A 21,914-nucleotide genomic window follows, 5' to 3' on the forward strand; every position below is an offset into this window, starting at 1 on the left:
CAACACTGAGGTGGTTGTCCCTACCCTCCATATTTGGGTAGAAAGTAAATACGTCTAAGAGATCATTAATATACTGAGTGAAGTAGGGGAAATAAGATAACTGTTGGAGAGATGGAGAAAATAAAAATCTGTATGTGAAGACAGGGAAAGATGATAGTAGGTAAAAAAGTTTGATCAGAAAGAGTAAGGGACTGGGGCCCTTTTGAAGAAATTATTAAAGAAAGTCAACGAATAGGCAAACTAACACTTCCTGAATTTCCAGCCACTCTTCTCTTCTCAATAAATGTTGTCCCATTTCATCTGACTATTCCATGTTTCTCAGTCTGGTTCAATATTCTCAAGGGAGTTAATTCAAAGCAGAATTCAAAGTGAACATAAAAGGTCTTAAGTAAGACACTTTTCATGTCAAATGCTGTTGAACAGACTGTAGTCTTGTATAATCACTTCCAAATATAAAGTGGTTTATGATTACAAGTTTTCAAATAGAAAAGAACATTGAATCACAAATTTTCAGTGCCTAACAACTCCATAGAAGTAAAATTCTATCCTTCATTCATTTAACAAATATCTATTAAGCAGCCACTATGTGTAAGCACTTTGGAAAATACAAGAGATGTGATGCATCGATGAGAAAAAGACACATCACTATCTCCATGGAGCTCAGAGTCTAAAGGGAAGTCGACTCAAATGAATAAAATATGATAATCAATTCAACCAAACGGAATTCATTTAATCATATTTTCTGTTCAGAGTGATTAGTCTCAAGTTACTTATTTGAAGGACAAAATTGATTGTCAAAACCATAAAACCAGACTCGTAAGAAGGACCCAACTGAGTCAAACTTTTTAACTGCAGTAGTTAACTCTTTCGACTCCCAACAAAAAGTAGAACGCTTGTGAACAACAATATATCAAGTGGTTAATAGCAGCGTGAGTTACCACAGCTTCCATGTGAATGAAATTTATAGGCAGAGAAAAATTTAATATAAAGGCAATTTGATTTAGTCTTTTCTAAGCTTAGCATCTACACCTGTAACATCAATTGAGTTTCTATAATGTTTTCAAAAGTTATCAGAGGTTCCAATTACTTAAGCAGCAGACAAGATGTTTTCATAAAATTCAAGCATGGGAAACATTAATTTTTACAGCTGCATAATATTCCATTGTGTAAATGTACACAGCTTTTTTATCCACTCATCTACTGATGGACACTTGGGCTGTTTCCAGATCTCAGCTATTGTAAATAGCACTGCTATGAACATAGGGGTACATATATTTTTTCTGATTGTGTTTTGGGATGTTCAGAATATATTCCTAAAAGTGAAATAACTAAGTCAAATGGCAGTTCCATTTTTAATTTTGGGGGGGAGATTCCATACTCTTTCCTACCAGTCTGCATTCCTACCAGCAGTGTACTAGGGTTCCCTTTTCTCTAAATCCTCACCAGCACTGTTGCTTGCAAAGTGGAAATAGAGGGATCATACCTCAACATAATAAAGGCCATAATGACAAACCTACAGTCAACATCACACAATGGGCAAAAACTAAAAGTGCTTCCCAAAAACTAAAAGCATTTTCTCACAGAAAACCCTAAAGACTCCACCAAAAACTACAGACTTAATAAATGAATTTGGCAAAGTAGCAGGATACAAAATTAACATCCAGAAATCAATTGCATTCTTATACACCAATAATAAACACTCAGAATGAGAAACTAAAAAAATCCTATTTACCATTGCAACAACAAAAAATTAAAATAACTAGGAATAAACTTAACTAAGGAGGTAAAAGACCTGTTCTCAGAAAACTACAGGACATTAAAAAAGGAAATAGAGGAAGATATAAGCAAGTTGAAGCATATACCGTGTTCATGGATTGGAAGAATTAACATCATTGAAATGTCCATACTACCTAAAGCAATCTATAGATTCAATGCAATCCCTATTAAAATACCAACAGCATATTTCACAGATCTAGAACAAATATTCCAAAATTGGTATGGAACCAAAAAAGACCCCGAATAGCCACAGAAATCTTGAGAAAGAAGAATAAAGTAGGAGGGATCATAATAACGGGTATCAAATTATACTTTTGGGGAGGTTTTTGAAAGGTGTTTCAATTTTCTTACTGTTGATTGGTCTATTTAAATTTTCCAGTTCTTAAGGTGGGCTGATGATCAAAATAGACCCAAAGACATAGAAAGAAGTATGGTTCAGAGTGACAAACTTCAGAGTATGGGGGCAGGGGGATGGATGAGATGAACCAAAGAACTTCTATATACGTATGCATAACCAACGGATGTAGACAACAAAGCTAAAGGGGGGGGGGGGAGGGATGGAGAGGAGGGTGTCTAGGGGGGAAAATGTAGAAACATCTGTAACAAAAATAAATTAATAAAAATTGGAAAAACGTTTTTCCCAGTTCTTTGTGATTCAGACAAGGAAGATTATATATTTCTAGGAACTTATTCATTTCTTCTAGGTTACTGAATTTGGTAGCATATAGTATTTCATAGTATTGTTGTATGATCCTTGTATATCTGTGATGTCTATGGTAACTTCTCCTCTTTCAAGTTTTATTTTGTTTATTTGAGTCTTTTCTTTTTTTACCCTAGTTAGCTACAGTGCCCAAGACATGATTTAAAAATATGTGGTATGCCCTGGCTGGTTTAGCTCTGCAGTTAGAGTGTTGGCCTGTGGAGTGACGGTCACAGGTTCGATTCCCATCAAGGGCACGTACCTGGGTTGCAGGTTCAATCCCCGGCCCTGGTCATGGTCATGCAGGAGGCAACCAGTCAATGTTTCTCTCTCACATCAATGTTTCTCTCTCTCTCTCTCTTTCCCTTCCACTCTTCCTCAAACAAATCAATGGAAAAAGATCCTTGGGTGAGAATTAACAACAAAAAAAAAAGAAAGAAAGAAAAATCTGGTACATATATACAATGGAATACTACTCAGCCATAAGATGAAATACTGCCATTTGTGACAACGTGGATGGACCTTGAGAATATCATGCTGAGCGAAATAAGTCAGGCAGAAAAAATTAAGAACTATATGACTTCATCCATATGTGGGATATGAAACTGAAAGCAACAAACAAGACAAACAAACAAAAACTCATAGACATAAACAGCAGTATAGTGGATAGCAGAGGGAAGCAGGATGGGGGGAGTAAAGGGTAAAGGGGTCAAATACATGGTGATAGAAGATGATTTGACTTTGGGTGGTAGGTACACAACACAATATACAGATCATGTATCACAGAATTGTACACTTGAAATCTATATAATCTTATTAACCAATGTTGCCAATGAATTTAATAAAATATAAATAAATACAAAGATGAAGCTAATACTGAAAAAAAGAAGAAAGAAAGAAAGAAAAGAAACTAAGACTTATAGGAGTTGAGATTCTTGACCTAAAAAACAGAAGTAATTCATGCTCAAGCTAAAATTAAAATACCAGTTTCCTGGCATCCCTATTACTTTCATGAAAAAATAGCACTCATCTATTTTTGTCTGGCCTGGTCATGCTCCACATGAGAACACATGCCTTCACATACATGCAATCTTTCCAGTCTGAAATGTAGCATTCCAAAATCACTTGGCCCAGCCTGTCAGAAAAAAAAACAAAAGGGCACGCTCATAACTAATCCATTTCAACTAGATTCAAACATACTCTTTTTAAGGAACATTTTTTTAAAGAAATAAGATCTATAATTTCCTTTGATAATATCCTTACTGACATATTATATTCATTTCTCTTGATTTTGCTCTAAGTAGAGAATATATGATACCATTCTCTGATTAAAAAAACAAAACCTCTTGTAGAGGTTTTGTAATTTGTAGAGCCGTTTTCTTTGTAGTATTGTGCTAAGTGTCTTCTCCTGTTAAGAACAAAAAGAATACAGTTCCTGCATCCAAAAACTCTTTGTAACAATTTGAGAAGGAAGTGTCCTCTTCTTTCAATCCTCCTCCCCGCTGCTTCCTTCAGGAACCGGTTCCTAATGACTCCTGCTTTTCCTCTTCAACCTCCACCTCTCTCCTGGCTTATTCCCTTCTCTCATAGTCAAATCCTACCAAGCCTCAAAGCTCACTTCAGTGCCCCCTCTTCCACTAGAATCCTGATTCTACCTTCCCTCCCTATTTTACCTCCAAATTCCCAGAACATTCTATTTTTTTAGTCTGTTTGTAATTTTTTTCTATCTTAAATTACAGTTAATTGTTTACTTATATTATCTCCCACCACTCACTTCTTCAGTAAATGGTAATTCTGGTAGTGCAGGGACCCTATCTTATTCACTTTTACATCCCCAGATTCATCTATCCATTTATATAATCACTTTTTTCCTACTTTACTTTGTGATACTTATTTCCCCTACACATCTATTGCCCATACGTGTATGCACAATAAAATATTTTATGTATGATTGAATTGTCTTTTTTGAATTCTAAGCTCTCTTTTTGTTTCTGGTCTTTTTGTCTAGGCTCCTCCATTTTTTTATAATCTTACATGCCCTTAATTCCCTTTCAGAAAAAGTCCTGAAAAATGAATATAAAGCTTTTAACAGAATCATCCCTACAGAAAATACAATCCTCAATATCAGAAAATAAATTTTAAAACTATATTACTTGTTTGAGATAAAAATAAAGTCCGGCTCAAAATATACAACAAATTCTATGATTCAAGTTGTCTTCAAAAGCCCCCAAGTAAGTATTTGTTAACTTCATATCATAAGAAGTTTGTTCTTCCCAATGTCTAATAGATCACTCCATAAAGAGACAGTCGAGGGTGATTTAACCTTCAACGTGGAAGAGCATCCCTTTGACATCCTCTAGACTAGGGGATAACCTGAAATCTGTTAGTAATAAAAGTCAGAACTTTTATTCTAAAATACTGCATCACTAATATTCTCAGAATTTAAAATCATCGCTCATATGAACTATTCTCATAAGAGTATTTGATCTTTTCTATGATAACCCTTTCCATTGTATTTAGAAAAATAATTTTATTCTATTTTCCACGGTCAACTTTCAACTACTACTAGTTTAAGAGAAAACAATAAGATGGATGGCTGAATGTACCAATAATTCCAAACCACATTTAAATGAACAATTTCAACCTTTCCTCCAGCTAAGTAATTTATCTACATTGTCAGGAAGGAAAAATGGTTGCTTTGAGTTTCATCTCCTTCTTAGGTCTCTACAGATCCTGGCAGAAAGGACATGTAAGGTGAAAAAGCCAAGGAGAGCAGGTTAGAGAATGTCCTCGGATACTCCCCTGGCTGGGTAGATAGGACACTGAGCTGGCCAAGGCTTGGTTGACTCAATCTATAGAATCTGGAATTAGCCTGATTTACCTCCCCAATGTCTCATCCTGAGTTCCCAGTTGCCTTTGCCTGTGGCAGTAATACAAAGAGCTTTTCTTTGGTTCTGTCACATGAGTATCTCCTAATGAATCTTATTTCCTTGCCACAGCTTTGTATCTAAAAGATTAGAGGATTCACCCAGATAAAGGGTGGCATTACTTAATGCATTAGATGTCCTCAATAGGGCTGCATAAAGTTATCAGTTAAGATTAAAATCATTAATTTAAAATGAAAACAGTAATGCTTTTACTCAGAGATGGACTAAATTGTCCAATCTGTGTGAAAAAACTGTCCTTCCAGTTCTTCTCCATACAGAATGTAACTAACTGCCTAGGATCACTGCAGAGTTGCTGTAACTATTTAATGTTAATGAAAGATGAGCTTCCATCGCATCGAGACTCATAAACCTTTCATAGATTCCAATTTTCTTCTGAATTATATCTAAATTCCTAGAACCACAGAACTTTATCTTTGTAAGTCACTTTAAGGACCATCATGGACAATCCTATTTTATAGATGAAAAAACTGAGCCCCCAAATGACCTGTCTAAAGCCACACAACTAGTTGGTGAAATAATTGAGTGTAGAAGCCAGGTTTTCTTGAGTAGACCTAAGCTGATAAGTTGATCTATGATACGAATATTATATTAAAGTTCAGAATTCCTACTGCAAGTGTAAGTTGGTGATTAACATTGAATAAAGTAGAATTCATCAAGCAAAGCATCCTGAAAATACATTTTTGCCTTGACTGCTACACCCTCCAAGTCTAATTTGCAATATGCATCAAACAACATAGAGAGTCTTCCTAGGAAACCTAGAAAGAAGTGTACTTACTTACACCCTCTGTTTTTTCAGAAAGGAGTTATCAAATTTGGAAAGTCAATCACCTAAGAATATGTGAGCCAATAAAAAAAGTTTAAAAAAATCTACTCTAGACCTAGTTTGTTCTCTCCCCTTAAAAAAAAAGCATGAAATAATTCATCTATCTCTTACCTTCCTTCTCATCAAAACACTAGGTGTTAGTTTTTGGTTCTGTGGTCGCTCAGCTGTTCAGATTCCTTAAAATTAGACTTGAATTTTATTAAACTTGGCACATTTTAAAATCTGGTTGCTGTTATACATATATCTACTAATTAGAATAAAGATAATTTCCTTTCATTTTTTTATTTCTTAAAAAAGTTTAAGTCTGATAAAAGCCATGTTAATAGATATTGTTTTTAAGCAAAGTCAATCCTATCAGGGGGTTAATTTTCAGTAAAACAAGAACACACATAAGGTCGGAACATTTGCACGCTTATTGGAAGTCCACTGCCTTCGGTGCATGTGATGAAGTGTTCTCTGTCCTGGGACCAGCTCTGAGTCACATTTCAAGCCTGATTTATAATGCGCAGAGCTCGCATGGAGCAGGCTGAAGGGCGCATGTCTCCACAGCCAGGATAGTAACAGGAGCTGCTTCACGGAGCCGCTTTTTCCTCCAGTTGTTCTGTTTCCAGTTGTTGGCTATGTACTGATTAATCATTAGAAATGTTTGATTTTTCTCCAGCTATGATTAAAATTTAGCTAATTCATAAAATTACCAGTGTCTAACCATCGTGAACCACTTCCAGAATCTGCAGGCCAATTTAAATAGCTCACACTGCCTTTAACTAAAAGTGTTGCAAGAACTTGAGTGCTCAGGAATACAAAGTAAACTTGGAGGATACAGGCACAATATTCCACAGCAGAGCCAGCCTGAAATACTTGTTTACTGATGTGTCTCTGACATCCAGTGTCTTGGGACCCTGGTACCAAGTGGAAATGTTGTCAATCTTCAAGGTGCTGACAACTCCTCCATTATGCAGAAAATGTTCAGAAGACATTACCACTCCCACGAAGGAAATGCACTAAGTGCACAACATCTTGTTTTAAAATAACCAGCTCTGGATGGGCACATGCCAACAGGCTCTTCTTTCACTGAGCTCCATTACTACACACGTCAACATCGTTTCTGAAATGCAAACTATATAAATTTCCACATAAACTTCATAATGAGAGAGAGGGATGGAAGAACATTATCTTTACTTATCTAATTTAAATTGATTTCAATAACCAAAACTACTGTAGAAAGGCCTACAACTTTTTCCACCCTGAGGCTTAATATATCTTGGTATAACTGACAGAAGAGAATATATTTAACCCAACTCATTGTGGTTGGCTTAATTGGGATACCTGCCAGTATCCTGATTCCAGTGCAAGAGTGATTAAAGAAAGCAATTAGCTCTTTTTGCTGGATTCCTGGTTATGCTAACACAATCAACTGCTCTCCAAATCACACCCCAGCTGACTTAGTAAAAGATTAAATAACCCTTGACTTGCGTTCTCTAGAATGTTTTGATTTCTTTTTTAACTTCAGAATATCTGTTGCTCTTACCATAGTATAGTTTTAACTTTTATGTTAATGATAAATCAGCACAGAAGTCACCTTTGGAAAATGCTTTGGTTTTATTTTTTTCACTGCAGTCCCCTGTAACTATTCCTCCTCTGAATGCTATATTTAAAACACTAACTACACAAAAGTTCTCACAATAATTTAAAACATTTAAAAGGACCAAATACGTTAGGCAAATATTTCTTGACTATGCATGGAAAAGAAGACAAGTGAGAACATTAGAAAAGTAAAAATTAAGCTATCTAAAGAAAAAGTTATATAAATGTTAAACAATATTTTTATTTCAAAATTATTTGTAAATAAAATTCTGCTGACATGGGGTAAGAGTGGGGGGATGGGGTGTATTACAAGTCCCTGTGAAAAGTCCATCATAGGACTCAAGGTCCTTAGACTCCTCTGAGCTCAGGACATAAAACATTATTGCGCTCACTCTCTGGACCCTGTGTCTCTGCTCCTTCCCTCTTTGGGGGTAAGCCCTGCTTTCCTATCAGGATTTTCCATTCCTAAAGGACAGAAACTTTGTTGCATACCATTTCTTTCCCCCAGCACCCTGCACAGTAATAGGTATCCAGAACCTGTTTGTCCAGCTGAGTAATCAAAAGCTTAATGACTCACACAAAAATAACTTCAAAAGAGAAAGTGTTTTACAAGTGGCAAATACATGTTCCATCTCATTTTACTTCTATTTCTCTCCAGTCAAAGGTCTGTCATGCTTTACATTGGACCTACTTGTGCCTCCACCTGCCTCTATTTATTCGTCTCTGTGTTACAGAGTCTACTCTAGTTCCTTATATGTGGTATATATTCAATGTCATGAATAAAGTCAATGAATGAATCTTTCCTTAATAAGGTCAGTTTTGCTAGAAGTTAGGACAAAGGGCTGGACATTGAGGGAGAGGGAATTAAGGCTGAGAAGGCATTCTAGGTGGTATAGAATAAAAATACAAAGGATGAAGAAAAAAAAGGCATGGGAAACACATCACCTGGTTGAAGGAGGGGGATTCAGGCAGAAGGAAATGGAAAGTGAGGATGGCAAAACAGACTGCACCGGTGGGCAGAGGCTTTGTAAGGCGAGTTAAAAATCAAAAATAGTGTTTGAGGATGAATATTCCAATTTTCAAATTAGGGAAAAGTAGAGGCTAGATGGGGGACTAGTCAGCCTACTGACAAATTCAAGCAGGAGGAGAAGAAAGCCTGGTGAGAACCTTGGCTAAGTCCATGTAAAAAATGGATATAAGAGTAATGCCGTAAGAAAAGAAGTAGATCTCATTAAATTGAATTGTAAATTTTAAAACAAAAAGACTTTATTGGAGTTAATATGGAGAGAGAGAGAGAGCACGCATGCATTTGGAAAGGATTTAGAAAAGTGAAGACCTTTGGCCTGGTGGTACCTTTTACAGCGGTCAAGAAAAGGTGAATAAATACCTTAGGAAAGAAAAATATTAACTCAGTTTTAAACCTATTAAATTTCTGTTGTTTGTTTTTGAGATACCCAAGTGATATCTTGTAATCAAATGTGGAAATGTGACTAGAGTCATTTAGGGTGAGTGAGGTAAAGATGGGTTTCTAAAAATAATATTCAATCTACATGCATAAAAACACTATTGTAGAAAGAAACAAGTCAAAACTATTTTGATAGTACTCTGCTGAAATTGCTAAGTATTTTCCAGTGGAATCACCCACCATTATGACCTCAGATTAAATGACGAGGAACAGAACAGATCACCAATCACAGACTCATAGGCCAGAGTTGGACCTCACCAGGTCGCCGTCCTGACAGTGCGCTACTGGAACACAGGGAGTGCTGTACCCTTCACGGATTTCACACAGCCATGGAGTCACTTAGCAGTGACTCTGGGGCTGTGTTACCTACTTCAGTGGGATATTTTCTTAGAGAAAGTGACAATCCAGAATGGGGAAGTGATGCTTACTCTTTCAGAGGCTTGAGCCAAAAACAAAAGCAAAAAATCAGAGTGCAATAAAGGGATAAGTCACTTAGAAATGGCATTCTTATTTTAAATTAAGTTCTTGGGTAAAAGTGTCCTGATGACCACAGAGTCGCCAAAATAGTTCTGTGGCAAGCTGTGGACAGCTCTCCTCTGTGGTCCTGGGCCCGCACCAGGCAGCAGCTCCGCCTCCCACCATTAGGGCCTGTTCTGCTTGCCCGAGTTACTGATGGATAATGCTCCCAGTTTGCCCTCATGCTTTTCAGAAGCTGTCACGTCCCACCTCTGGCTGTGACATGTATTTGATATCAGGAAAGTCACCTCTTCTTCAGTTGCACTAAATACCAGCAAGGCATTTACATAGCTACATCCCTCTTCAGTGTATTAAGGGAGACTGTAGACAGGGATGCTCTCAAGAAACACTGCAATTACTTGAGCGACCTCTCCCTCACGTGATCCTGACCTGGAGAACCCTTTGTCACTGGGATCTCTTACTTTTCCCAGGTGAAAGCTGCCTGTAGGACAGAATCTGTAAAATTCACTCAAAGCTACAAATTACTGATAACCCAATATGTTATTACTCACGGAGAGATTTTTTGCATTTTAGAAGAGATAAAAGTCTTAACCCAAAAGAACTGATTGTAATTTTGAAATTTCAAGTACTAAGGAGAAGATAGCAAACGTGTTTTAAATAGGATATGGAATGGAGGTAGGAAGGTATCTTCTGAAATTATGCCATGTAAATACGCCTTTTCTATCACAGATATATTTGGTTTTTTGTTCATTCATATCAACACACTTGCTACAATAGAATTATAATTGCAATGTTAAGGTTAAAATGACTTTTAACACTGAATGGCTTCTAAAACCCTCAAGAGGAAATATTTCCAGAGCTTAGATAAGCCAGAAGTTTGGTATGGCTAGGGTCAACTGAGGTCATTAGGGAAAAGCTAAATTTAGAAAAAAAGATCTGTGCAGATGAACGTGGGCTCAATGTTTTCTAGATATTTTCAATTATTTCCTTTTCATAAGTAGTATAGTATACTGCAACTAGGTTGGCTTTCAATAAATGTAGGTTACCTGGTTTCCTGATTCGTTTCTTTTGATACTGAAATAAGCCAAACATTTGCATCTGTTCAGAAATTATTTCAGGCTGTTTTTCATTCTAAACATATCCTGCATTTTTTTTAGTGGTTACAACTTTTTTTCCTTTGAATGGCATATATACAGTTCATTACCATTTTGAAAAATCCAAACATTTAAGCAACTTGAGTCTAGGTTGAACATACAAGCTGTTCGTTTTAGAATACCTGTCCCTACCACCACCACCAGGCAATAAACGCTGGATTTGTCATCTGCCTTAGTCATCCAAATAAGTTTTATTGATGTCTCTAAGGTTTATTAAGACAATTTTTATGAGAAGTTTTAGGTTTACATCACTATAGAGCAGCAAGAACGGAGAGTCCATATACCCACTCTCTCTCCCACACACTACTCGCAGTTTTCCCTACTGTTATCATCTTGCATTAGTGTGGTACATATATTACAATTCGTGAGCAGATACTGATATGTAATTATTAGGTAAAGTTTACTATGGGACTTTACAAATGCATTGACATGTATCACTACTACTATATCATAGAGATCAGTTTCACCGCCCTGCAGCTGCCCTGTCACGTATTTATCTCTCCCTCGCGCACCCCACCTCTCCCAGCCCCTTGCAACTACTGGTCTTTTCACTGTCTCCATCGTTTTGCCTTAGTCTATAGGTTTGTAACTTTGTGGATAAGACAGGAAACAATTTAACTAGGGTAGTGTCATAGAGAGGATTTAAAGATTTACCACATTCAATTATTGTGTGGGAACCACACTAATTTCACCAAAAATAGATGCTGTGATTTACTTTTTATTCAACATAAATTGATAGCATACTGCATACCAGCACTGTTTTAGGTGCTAGAGATAACATAGCAAGCAAGACAGATGGGGTCTCTGCCCTCTTAAAGTTATACATGCAAACTGAGGAGTAAAGGAGAACATAAATTAAACAAAAAGTCAAGCAAAATATTTTTCAATGCTTCTAAGTAGAATAGTGGAAATCAAACTGAATTATGTGATAGTGACACGTGGAGACAGTGGTTAGGGAAGGCTTCTTTTTTTTATTGATTTTAGAGAGAGAGGGAGGGAGGAGGGAAGGGAGGGAGAGAGGGAGTGAGAGAGCAAGAGAGAAAGAGAGAGAGAGATTTTGTTGTTCCACTTGTTTATGCATTCATTGGTTGTTCCTGTATGTGCCCTGACTGGGGATCAAACCCGCACCCTTGAGGTATTGTGACAATGCTCCAAGCAACTGAGCGACTTGGCCAGGGTAGGGAAGGCTTCTCTGAGGACATGACACTTGAGCTAAGAGTTAAAGGATATGAAGCAACTATCCATGCAAGAGAAGAACTTTCTAAGCAGAAGGAACCACAAATAAAATTATTTGGAGATGAGAATAAGCTTGGTCTGACTGAAGAAAGACAGAAAGCCAATTTGACTCAGAGAGTGAGCTGAAGGGAGTATGAGGGTGAGGCCGGTGAGGCAGGCAGACAAGGCAGATCACAGATGGCCCCATAGGCCACAGTGGGGAGTTTCCATTTTATTGTAATGGGAAGCCATTGGTGGATTTTAAAGCAGGAAAGTGACACGATCTGATTTATGTTTTTAAATGATCGCTCTGGATCTACAGAGGATCTTAGGAGTCATCCTTAAAGAAATACTAACACTAATACACTAAGAATATTAATGCCAAACAATACAATGCAAATCTTAGAAAGTAAAAATGGCATTTTTACATTCAAGGCCAAGTTAATCATGATATGTATCTGTCCCTACCCACCCCACTCCCTAAAAAATAACCAACAGAGATGTCAATAGTGTTTTCAACCACATCCATGGTCCATTGAGGTTACCATTTGGTACAAGGATATTTACACTCAAATCCCTACCAAAATAAAATATCATTCCATAGGGAACTATAAATAAAGATATCATTACAAGTATGTCTGCTTTCCACTGTGGCTTTTTACATTAAGTTTTGGGAAACTATATTATGCCTGCAATTAAAACTTGTACTTTAAAAATGCAAATGAGAACTGGCTAATGTTCAGATTTGGCTCCAGCAGACAGAACTGAAAAACCAAACACCACTGGACACTCGGGGACATGAAATGGACGTTGGTCAACCATGGTCCAGGTGCTTTTCTGCTCGTTACAGGCCCAGCCCCAGCCCCAGGGGACAAGGCTCCCTCTCAGTAATAATTTTTCTTTCTTTGCTTAAAAAGGAATTGGAAGAATAAGTGATTTCTACTGTCTGTCTCTATGGCAACTAGTACCCTAATTTCACCTCTTAGATGGCAATTATACCTATTCACTGAATAGCTTTCAGTCCCTATTTTCATGATGAAAAATTGATTTCATGAAAAATGAGATATGGGCCATAAGTGAACTTTTCCCCCAGCAACCATGAAGTACAGTTTATAAGAAGTACCATCATTCATAAGCAGAATACACTCTGTGGGGTGTTTTTCTTTTTCAATTGTAGGGTATTTATCCTAAACGTCTTTCTTCTACTTGTTTTTAATGATAAAATATTATTCTTTTCTTCCTTAGCATTTATTTTTATTCAACTATGAAAATTACTCAGGTTCATTGTAAAGAGTTTGGTAAATACAAAAAGTATATAGAAAAGCATACACAAGAAAATAAAATTCACTCCCCCTATTTAAAATGATCACTAAGGCCTGGCCGGTGTGGCTCAGCGGTTGGAGTGTTGGCCCGCAGACCAGGGAGTCCCGGGTTCGGTTCCCGCTAAGGGCAAGTACCTTGGTTGCAGTTTGTCCCCGGCCCTGGTTGGGGTCATGTGGGTGGCAACCAGTTGATGTGTCCCTTTTACATCGATGTTTCTCTCTCTCTCCCCCCTCACCCCACTCTATCTAAAGATAAATGCAAAAGTGTCCTCAGGTGAGGATAAATAAAATAAATAAATAAAATAATCACTAAGCCCTGGCCAGTGTTGCTCAGTGGTTAAGAGTGTTGGCCTGTGGACCAAAGGGTCATGGGTTCAAGTCCCAGGCAAAGGCACATATATGGGTTCCAGGTTTGATCACCTGCCCTGGTCAGGGCATATTTAGGAGGCAACCAATTGGTGTGTCTCTCTCGCATCAGTGTTCTCTCTTTATCCCCCTCCCTCCCTTCCACTCTTTCTAAAAAAAAAATCAATGAAAAAAATATCCTTGGGTGAGGATTAAAAAAATAATAATAAATTAAAAACAGTTTAGATGTGTATACATATAAATATAGTTTAAATACTAGAGAGTATATTTTTGGAACCAGAGTTTTTCACAAAATATAGTATAAGTTCTCCACATCATTATATATTCTTCCAATGGATGGTTTCAAAGGGGTCCATAATAGGGTTTACTATTATTTTAGTTAGCCAATCCCTCTATGTTGACATTTTTATTAAATGTGTTTTTATTGGTTTGTTAGAGAGAGAAGAAGGAAGAGAGAGATAGAAACATTGATGTCAGAGAGAAACATCAATTGGCTGCCTCCTGCACACCCCTCATTGGGGACCAAGCCTGAAACCTGGGCATGTGCCCTGACTGGGAATCAAACTGGTACCTCTCAGTCCATGGGACAATGCTCAATCCACTGAGCCACACCACCCAAGCTCTGTGTCGACATTTTCAAATAAAAATGTTTATATACAAATCTGTTGGCTTAGAATAATTCCCTGGAAAGGAAATACACAGATCAAATGAGATAAATATTTTAAATTCTATTCCCAAATTTTTGTCCCTGTAAATTATATCAACTTATTTTCCCACTAGAGGTAAATGAATAGTAGTACCTATTTCCTTAAATTCTTTTTTTTTAATTTTTTTTTTATCCTCACCCGAGGAGATTTTTCCATTTTTTGTTTAGGTAGAGTGGGAGGGAGAGAGAGAGAGAGAAACATCGACGTGAAAGAGACACATCGAGTGGTTGCCACCCACACGACCAACCAGGGCTGGGGACAAACTGCAACTGAGGTACGTGCCCTTAGCAGGAACTGAACCCGGGTCTCTCGGGACCGCAGGCTGATGCTCTAACTGCTGAGCCAAACCGGCCAGGGCTATTTCCTTAAATTCTTTATCAGAGGTACTTTTTTTTCAAATATCAATTTAATGGAGAGAGAATGTATCTCACAACATTTCTTTGATATTTTTAATTAAAAACTTATTTTAAGGTTAAACATGTTTTTACATTTCCATTATACTTTTAGGGGGAGGAGACACATGAATTGCCTGTACACGTCTGAAACAAAGACTGTTTGTAATCCCCTAATACCTCTTATCCCTTTATTCCTTAGTAACAGAAGAGATGATTTTTAGTTGAACATTGGAAATAAAGACATTTCCCATCCTCCTTTGCATCTAAGTGTATCTATGTGTCAACTCCAGGCTGAAATATGAGCAAAAATTATCTATGATATTTCAGGGAAATTTCCTTAAAGGGAAAGGATATGCCTTATATTTCCTCTTTATCATTCTTGTTGGTTAAAATTAGATGTTATGGTTGGAACTTCAGCAGCCATTTTGGACCATGGGATGGTGGAGCAAAAAGCTAGAAGAAGTCTAGGTTCCTAAAAACTTTGGAGAAGTGCCACCTTGGATGACTGGTCTCCAGATTTTTATATGAGAGGGAAGAAACCTTTGTATTTTTTAGATATAACTGGCTTGCATTTTAGTTTCATGATCCTGACTAATGTAAGACTTTTTCCCCCAGATTTTTTTCTTATCAATGTTTAAATACTCTTTCTATTTTAAGAATATCTACTTTAATTTTTTTTTTTTTTCCTTTATGGATTTTAGAGAGAGAGAGGAAGTGAGAGGAAGAGGGAGATAGAAACATCAGTGAGAGAGAACATTGACTGGCCACCTCCTGTATCCTCCCCACTGAGGATCAGGCCCACAACCTGGGCCTGTGTCCTGACCAGGACTCGAACCGGCGACCTCCTGGTGCATGAGTTGATGCTCAACCATTGAGCCACACCAGCCAGACTAAGGATATTTACTTTATCTGGCTTACACATTATAATTTTTCCCAGTTTGTTATTTCTTAATTTTTTTATGGAATAAGAAAACACAAAAATATAATTATTCTTAAAATTAATTGCTACATAAATCCATTATATATTCAGGAAATTAGAGAAAAGTGTTAGCTTAAAAATATAAATTCCTAAAAAATATTTTGTCTCAACCATCATAAGGCAGCACAGAGGCTTAAGTTTACTTCCTATGGGTATGCAATTAAATGGTTTTATTGTAGGCTAAAGTCATTTAGATGATGAGATACATATGCTTTTGAGGATTTAATCAATAATTCATTCTTCGCTAAAGCAGAGATTTTCCATGTGCAGTCTGTGGAGCCCTGGGGTCAAGCACAGCCTCAGAGGTCTCCACTGGGGCTGCGGGGAAGCTGTGGGCTGGCTCTGCTGCCGTCCCCAGTTCGGTTTTCAAAGGCAATCACTCTGTGTTATTCATCAGAGATACACAAAAGAGCCTCTGCCATAAGATTTCCCACACGCACAGATAAGGAATACAGAGTCAAAATCTCCTACCAGATCATAAGCCGCCAGCATTTTTTTCTGCACATCTGGAATTGCCCCCAGAGGCTCCAGATAAGGAAAGTTGTCTTTCATCACGAGAGAGACTGAGGGAGTATTGTCACTAGTGATCAGCCGAGAGGACAGAGTCAACAGGCACTGCTTCAGACTGGCGATCGGAGGGAGTCCACACAGCTCCTTAACAGACACTATGGCATTCTGGGGGGAAGAAAACGTGGAATTACACTCTGACCACAGGACACATCACCGTGGCACTTCTTACTTTACACAAAAGTACGTTCATTGAAAGCACAGCCGTAAACTTGAAGCAAACTAGATTATAACCAACCAGAAATGTTGTGATATGCACAGAGGTAACACAGAGCTAATTCACTATGATACTTCATCTTCCTCAGTTTCTAGTAACTGCCACAAATATGCCCCAAAGCAAAGCAGAGTATGCCCCAAGGCTGCACAGTGCTTTTCAAAGCAGAGCACTGGGATATTCACACAAATTAGCACTGGCTGGTCACGAATATCTTATTTGATTTGTATCATGATGGTCATTAAGACATGTCAGTGGTTGCACAGTAGAGTGCATCTCCTTTGAGCTTTTCCAGTCAAGGCAGCAGGCTGCTATTACTCACCACCCACCTTTGGACTAACCATCAATGGCATTCCTTTGTCATCCCAACAGAAATGCAACTGACAGACACACATACTGAAACACAGTCCATCAAGAGCTGCATGTGTCCATGCAACAGGCTTTTAAAAAATCATCTGAAGTAAGAATTATTACTATCCTGTTTTATTAATGGTGAACAGTACCTAATGTGTGCCTCATGAATGTAGTGACAACGATGCTACTCGTTTCTCTGCTGATTGGGCTCCACATAATCCTTAACCCAAAGGCTTTATGTTGAGATTATATAAATTATCAATACTACCTGGAAAAACTTCATCCATAGTCAACTCTCCTTAATATGTATTTTAAATACATAATGTATGCAAAGGATACATTTCAAGAATTATACAGAAATATATAAAATCTACTTCTAACATGTAAAATTGGGTTTAAAACTGATTTATAACTAATGTAATATAGGGATTTGTATTAGCTACAGAATTTTGTCAGAAAAAGTCAGTAGAAGACGTTATTTTTAAATAATCCTTACAATCTAAGTGTGCGTGATTTATATATTATATATATATTTTTTGGCTTTTTGGCATTTTGGCTATTTAAAACTGTTTTAAGCCTATCTCAGAATTTCTCTGTGAAATAATATAAAAATAATTTTTTTACCAACCGGTGGGTGTGGGATTCAGCATCGCATAACTAAAAACCATGAATGATCATGGAATAGTAGGCGATTCTGGATTTACAGCCCAACATTGCTATTTATTAACTGCAATATTTGGGAAATTACTTAATCTCTTAAAGCTTGTTTTCTATCTTAAAATTAGGGATTTTTTGGCTAGGGTTACCATTAAAATGTTAGCTAAAGGAGCACTGAAAAATATTCCTCTCATTTTGCTCTCAGACAAGACCACTGCTGCTTCTGCAAACCGACACCTCGCACATTGTAGGGACTTAGTGAGTACTCGTTGTTTGATAGCTTCACAGTTCCATGAGCCTAGAATAGTTATATTAAATGATATAGAAAAAAGAAGTTTGCAGCCATCTCCAGTTAGAATAATTAATGAAAGGAAGGAAACTAACATTAATTTTCTATATGCAGAGACTGAGCAATCTATCTATACTCTCATTTAATTCTCATAATAATCCTGTGATGTAAGTAGGACCATTTTTGTTTCCTTATGTGAAGAAAACTGATGATGAGAAACCTAAAATAATTTGCTTAAGATCACAAGAGGATAAAGTTTATTCCAAAAATCTATATTCTTTCCATTAGACCACATTTCTAAGAGAAAACTAAATAGTTTTCAACAAGTTCATTTTTGTTTTTTTAGTTTTGTTTGCTCTTGTGGGAAGTAATTTATTATTGTTGTACATTTAAACAAAAAAAAACTAATAGGCATTATATTTGCTTTATATGACTTCAAATTCCCTTCCATGTTCATATCAGCAAATAATATATATATACATATACATATATATAGTTGTAATGATTATGCATGTGTTTGCATACATATTTTATATATATAATATTTTCTATTCTATTCTTTTCACATTTTAAATATACATTCCCATATATCAGTTTAGTTATGTACTAGGGATACTTAATAGATATGCAGCATTTTGAGGCCTTGATACTTCATTAGCTGGCTTAGTGCAGCCCAAATTTAACACAGCATTACAATTAGAAACGTAAAATTCATCTGCTTCATCAAAGGCAAAACCGAACTTCGTTCAGTGGTATTGGGTATATACCACCTCACGGATAATTATCTGAAGAATCAGATCATTTCTAAATCACAATGTTCACTGGTAAGAGTAGGATCAAAATAAGGAGGGATCAGGAAGGAGTGTATGGGATTTTTCCTACCTGCATATTTTCTCTCATCTCTATGGCTTCTCGTAAGGGATGAACTGCTATTTTAAAGGTGTCATCTATGGTTTTCAAACCGATATTCCTGAGCATGGTGTACTCTCGAACCTTCTTCCCCATCCTCACCGAGAGGCTGCGCTTCTGCGCCTTTCCTCCTCCGCTGCGATTAGTTATTGCTACGTGGACAAAAAGGGTCACGTGCTCCATGACGTCACCCACGAACGAGCGCAGGGGGACATGCCGGTACCCCGGCTGCAAACACTCAAACGGTATCGTATACTGCCCTATGAACTCATCCCCGATGTAGTCATCATCCAGAACGACGAAGCGGATCATGGCCCGCTCAGGGAGGTTAACTTGAAACTCAAAAGTTTCATCAAAAATAGGATTATCACTGTTTTGTTGTACAGTCTTAGTTCTTTGTTCTGAGCAGTCTGCTGGTAGTCCATGTATCTCTATGCACACGTAGGGATCTATGACATCCCCTTTGGCACAAGCTCCCTTGGGCTTTGGGAAATTCTGACCACTGATGATCTTGATATGAAGAACTACAGGAGACACCCCAGGTACAATGCCCTTTGTATTTGCACTGAAGTAAGAAACTTCATCCCTCATGATAGATGGCCTTAGAACATAACCACAGCCTCCGTTTTGAAGAAACCAGCCTGTGTGAAGGTCCATCATTGGACCTGGAGTCTGAAAATTCATTGCCACAATCTGACAGCCACAGTTCCAGAAGTCCTGTGGATTCAAGTTACTGGAATCAATCCTCATGGCACTTGGATAGATTCTTGATAAGAACTTCTTATTATAATTGACAAAATCCTCTGGGTATTCATTTGCAATTCTGCTGGCCTCTGATTCACTAAATGAACAAATTTCCCAGTAGTTTTGGCTTTTCATAGACAGTTCAAAATCCCGGTACTGAACAGATTTACAAATAGACACCAAATCAGAAAGCTCTCTGCACAGCCAGATGTGTTTCTGCTCACCGTTGTAATCTGCTGACATCCTTCGAGACATTTCAGCTTCTTCATCTTCATCTGTTACTTCTCCTTCTAAAACATCTGAACCAGAAGGCAATTTCTTTCCTTTCACAATGATCATTCTTTTTAATTTTTCTGGTGATGGGAGGTAGGATTCTGATGGCGAAGGTGCTTCGGTATAGAGTTTAGTGCCAAAGACCTTTCTCATCTGTTGAACCATTACCTTCTGCTGTGGTAGGGAGCAATGGTTCCCCAAGCACAGAATGAGTGGGTATTCAGAAGCAACAAAGGCAAATTTGTTTATCACCTCAATGACACTTCGAAAGGAAAGGTGTGTCGACGTGTTGTTTCGATTACAAAGGATTGGTTCATTGTCTGAACCATCACTTACATCGAGTTCAATGCTTCGACAGCCCATTTTCAAAGCTCTAACATACCCATTAATATCAGCCGGCCCCCTGAACTGATCTTCTATGAGATAGGTGTTGTGAGAGGCGTTGATATAGTAGTGAGATAACGGCTGGGTCATATCTTGGGCAACCTTTTTTTGCTCGGGATCAAAAATGTCACATTCTGGTGACAACAAATACTGGGTAAAGCCATCAATTGCGAGAAACCCTTTTTGACGTCCCTCTTCAGAAAGTTCATATCTCCGAATAATATCCAAGCACATATCCTCAGTGATATGTGTGACTCCTTGCTCGGCTTCTAAAAAGAGCATCAGATCATTGGCATCCAAGTATTCTTTGTTTTTAGATATCTGTACAAGTAAGAAATACACTTCCGGCCTGGTGCAAAGCTCACAAAAAGCTTCACAAAACTCCTCTTCCGTCACTCGGGTGGTTAGCTTTTCTTTGCTCTTCTGGATTTCTTTAAACTTTAACCTGATCTTGGATTCCTTCAGGGTAGGGTTGAGTTGTTTTATTAACTCCACAGAGGTGTCTTCCAACATAATCCCATTCCCATCGATATCTGCTGCTTCAAACACAGTTTTCAACCACATGAACCTTGGTGTGTTCTGGTTGCCCTCCATGAAATCAAGCGGTTGCTTACTTCGAGAAACAAGGTACCGCAACCCTGATACCCAGATGTTTGCCACATCTGCTGAATTAGCAACTAGGTCCAGAGACTCGTAGTTTTCCCCATGGAGTATGGAAAAGGCACAGTCCTCACAGATCTGGTCGGCAAGGCCATTGTTCCTGAATGTTTCCGTGTTCTTCCCCAGTCTGATCTCTTTTATGGCAGAAATATCAAGCTTAGCTTTCTCAAGGTCCTTCTTGGAAGGCTCCCAGCGAAGAGCTTGGAGGTCTGTGTCCAGAGTGAAGAAACGGTTGTAAATGCGAGAATTCGGCCGGACCTTCTTCAGCTCGCAGCCGGCTTGCATGAAGCTGATGCAGTCGCTGGCGCTGCTGATTTTCTTCTCCGATGGCATGCTGCTGAAAGACACGGTTTTCTTTCTTCCACCACCTTTTTGGTTTGAAGGGTCCTGTAAAATAATTAGAAAATAATGAATCAACTTTGTTTAGAAAATAGGCAAATTCAGTAACACTCTGAACTCCTTGGACTCCATGCAGATATTATGATTGTTTGGACAGAGGCCAGCCTAAAATTTACCTGTCCGCTGTTTCAGAAAAGAGAAACTGACAAGAAAAATGATATTATTGGGTTCAGAAAAAAAAACTGATTTTTCAAATGCTTGTGTGTTCTTTGAAGAAAAATCAAGTACTATTAAATTAACTACAAATCCTTCTTATTTGCTCATGTAAGCAGACTTTGTAAGAAACTCTACATGCTGGTACTTTAACAGCCTAGCTAAGTCCCTACGGATATGTGAAAGAAAACTAGATTTGTTCTAAAAGTTTTCCTTATTTACACTTTGCAACAATTTAAGTTTTACACTTAAAACTAGTTCAAATAAAAGATTTTACCTTTACCATACTTTACATCACAAAGAACTTACAATACAGCTTAACTAAAAATTACCTTTTATCCTCATATTACAAAGGGATTACAATTTAACTGAGAATTATTTTTTTCCCTCAGACTAGTTT

General features: G+C 37.6%; 1 protein-coding gene across 1 annotated transcript in view; it reads right to left on the minus strand.

Annotated features, from left to right (window-relative positions):
- The window catches only part of PLCL1 (phospholipase C like 1 (inactive)), a 68,319-nt gene extending 46,993 nt beyond the window's left edge, over positions 1 to 21,326 (minus strand). The window contains exons 1-2 of the mRNA XM_036254836.1: positions 18,875 to 21,326; positions 16,383 to 16,586 (exon numbers count right to left, since the gene is read on the minus strand). Of these exons, the coding sequence (XP_036110729.1) occupies positions 16,383 to 16,586; positions 18,875 to 21,295 (2,625 nt within the window). The 5' untranslated portion in view covers positions 21,296 to 21,326. The remainder of the gene's footprint in view (positions 1 to 16,382; positions 16,587 to 18,874) is intronic.
- Between the last annotated feature and the right edge of the window lie 588 nt (positions 21,327 to 21,914).

The sequence above is a fragment of the Molossus molossus genome, unplaced genomic scaffold, assembly GCF_014108415.1.
Source record: "Molossus molossus isolate mMolMol1 unplaced genomic scaffold, mMolMol1.p scaffold_m16_p_11, whole genome shotgun sequence".
Classification (NCBI taxonomy): domain Eukaryota; kingdom Metazoa; phylum Chordata; class Mammalia; order Chiroptera; family Molossidae; genus Molossus; species Molossus molossus.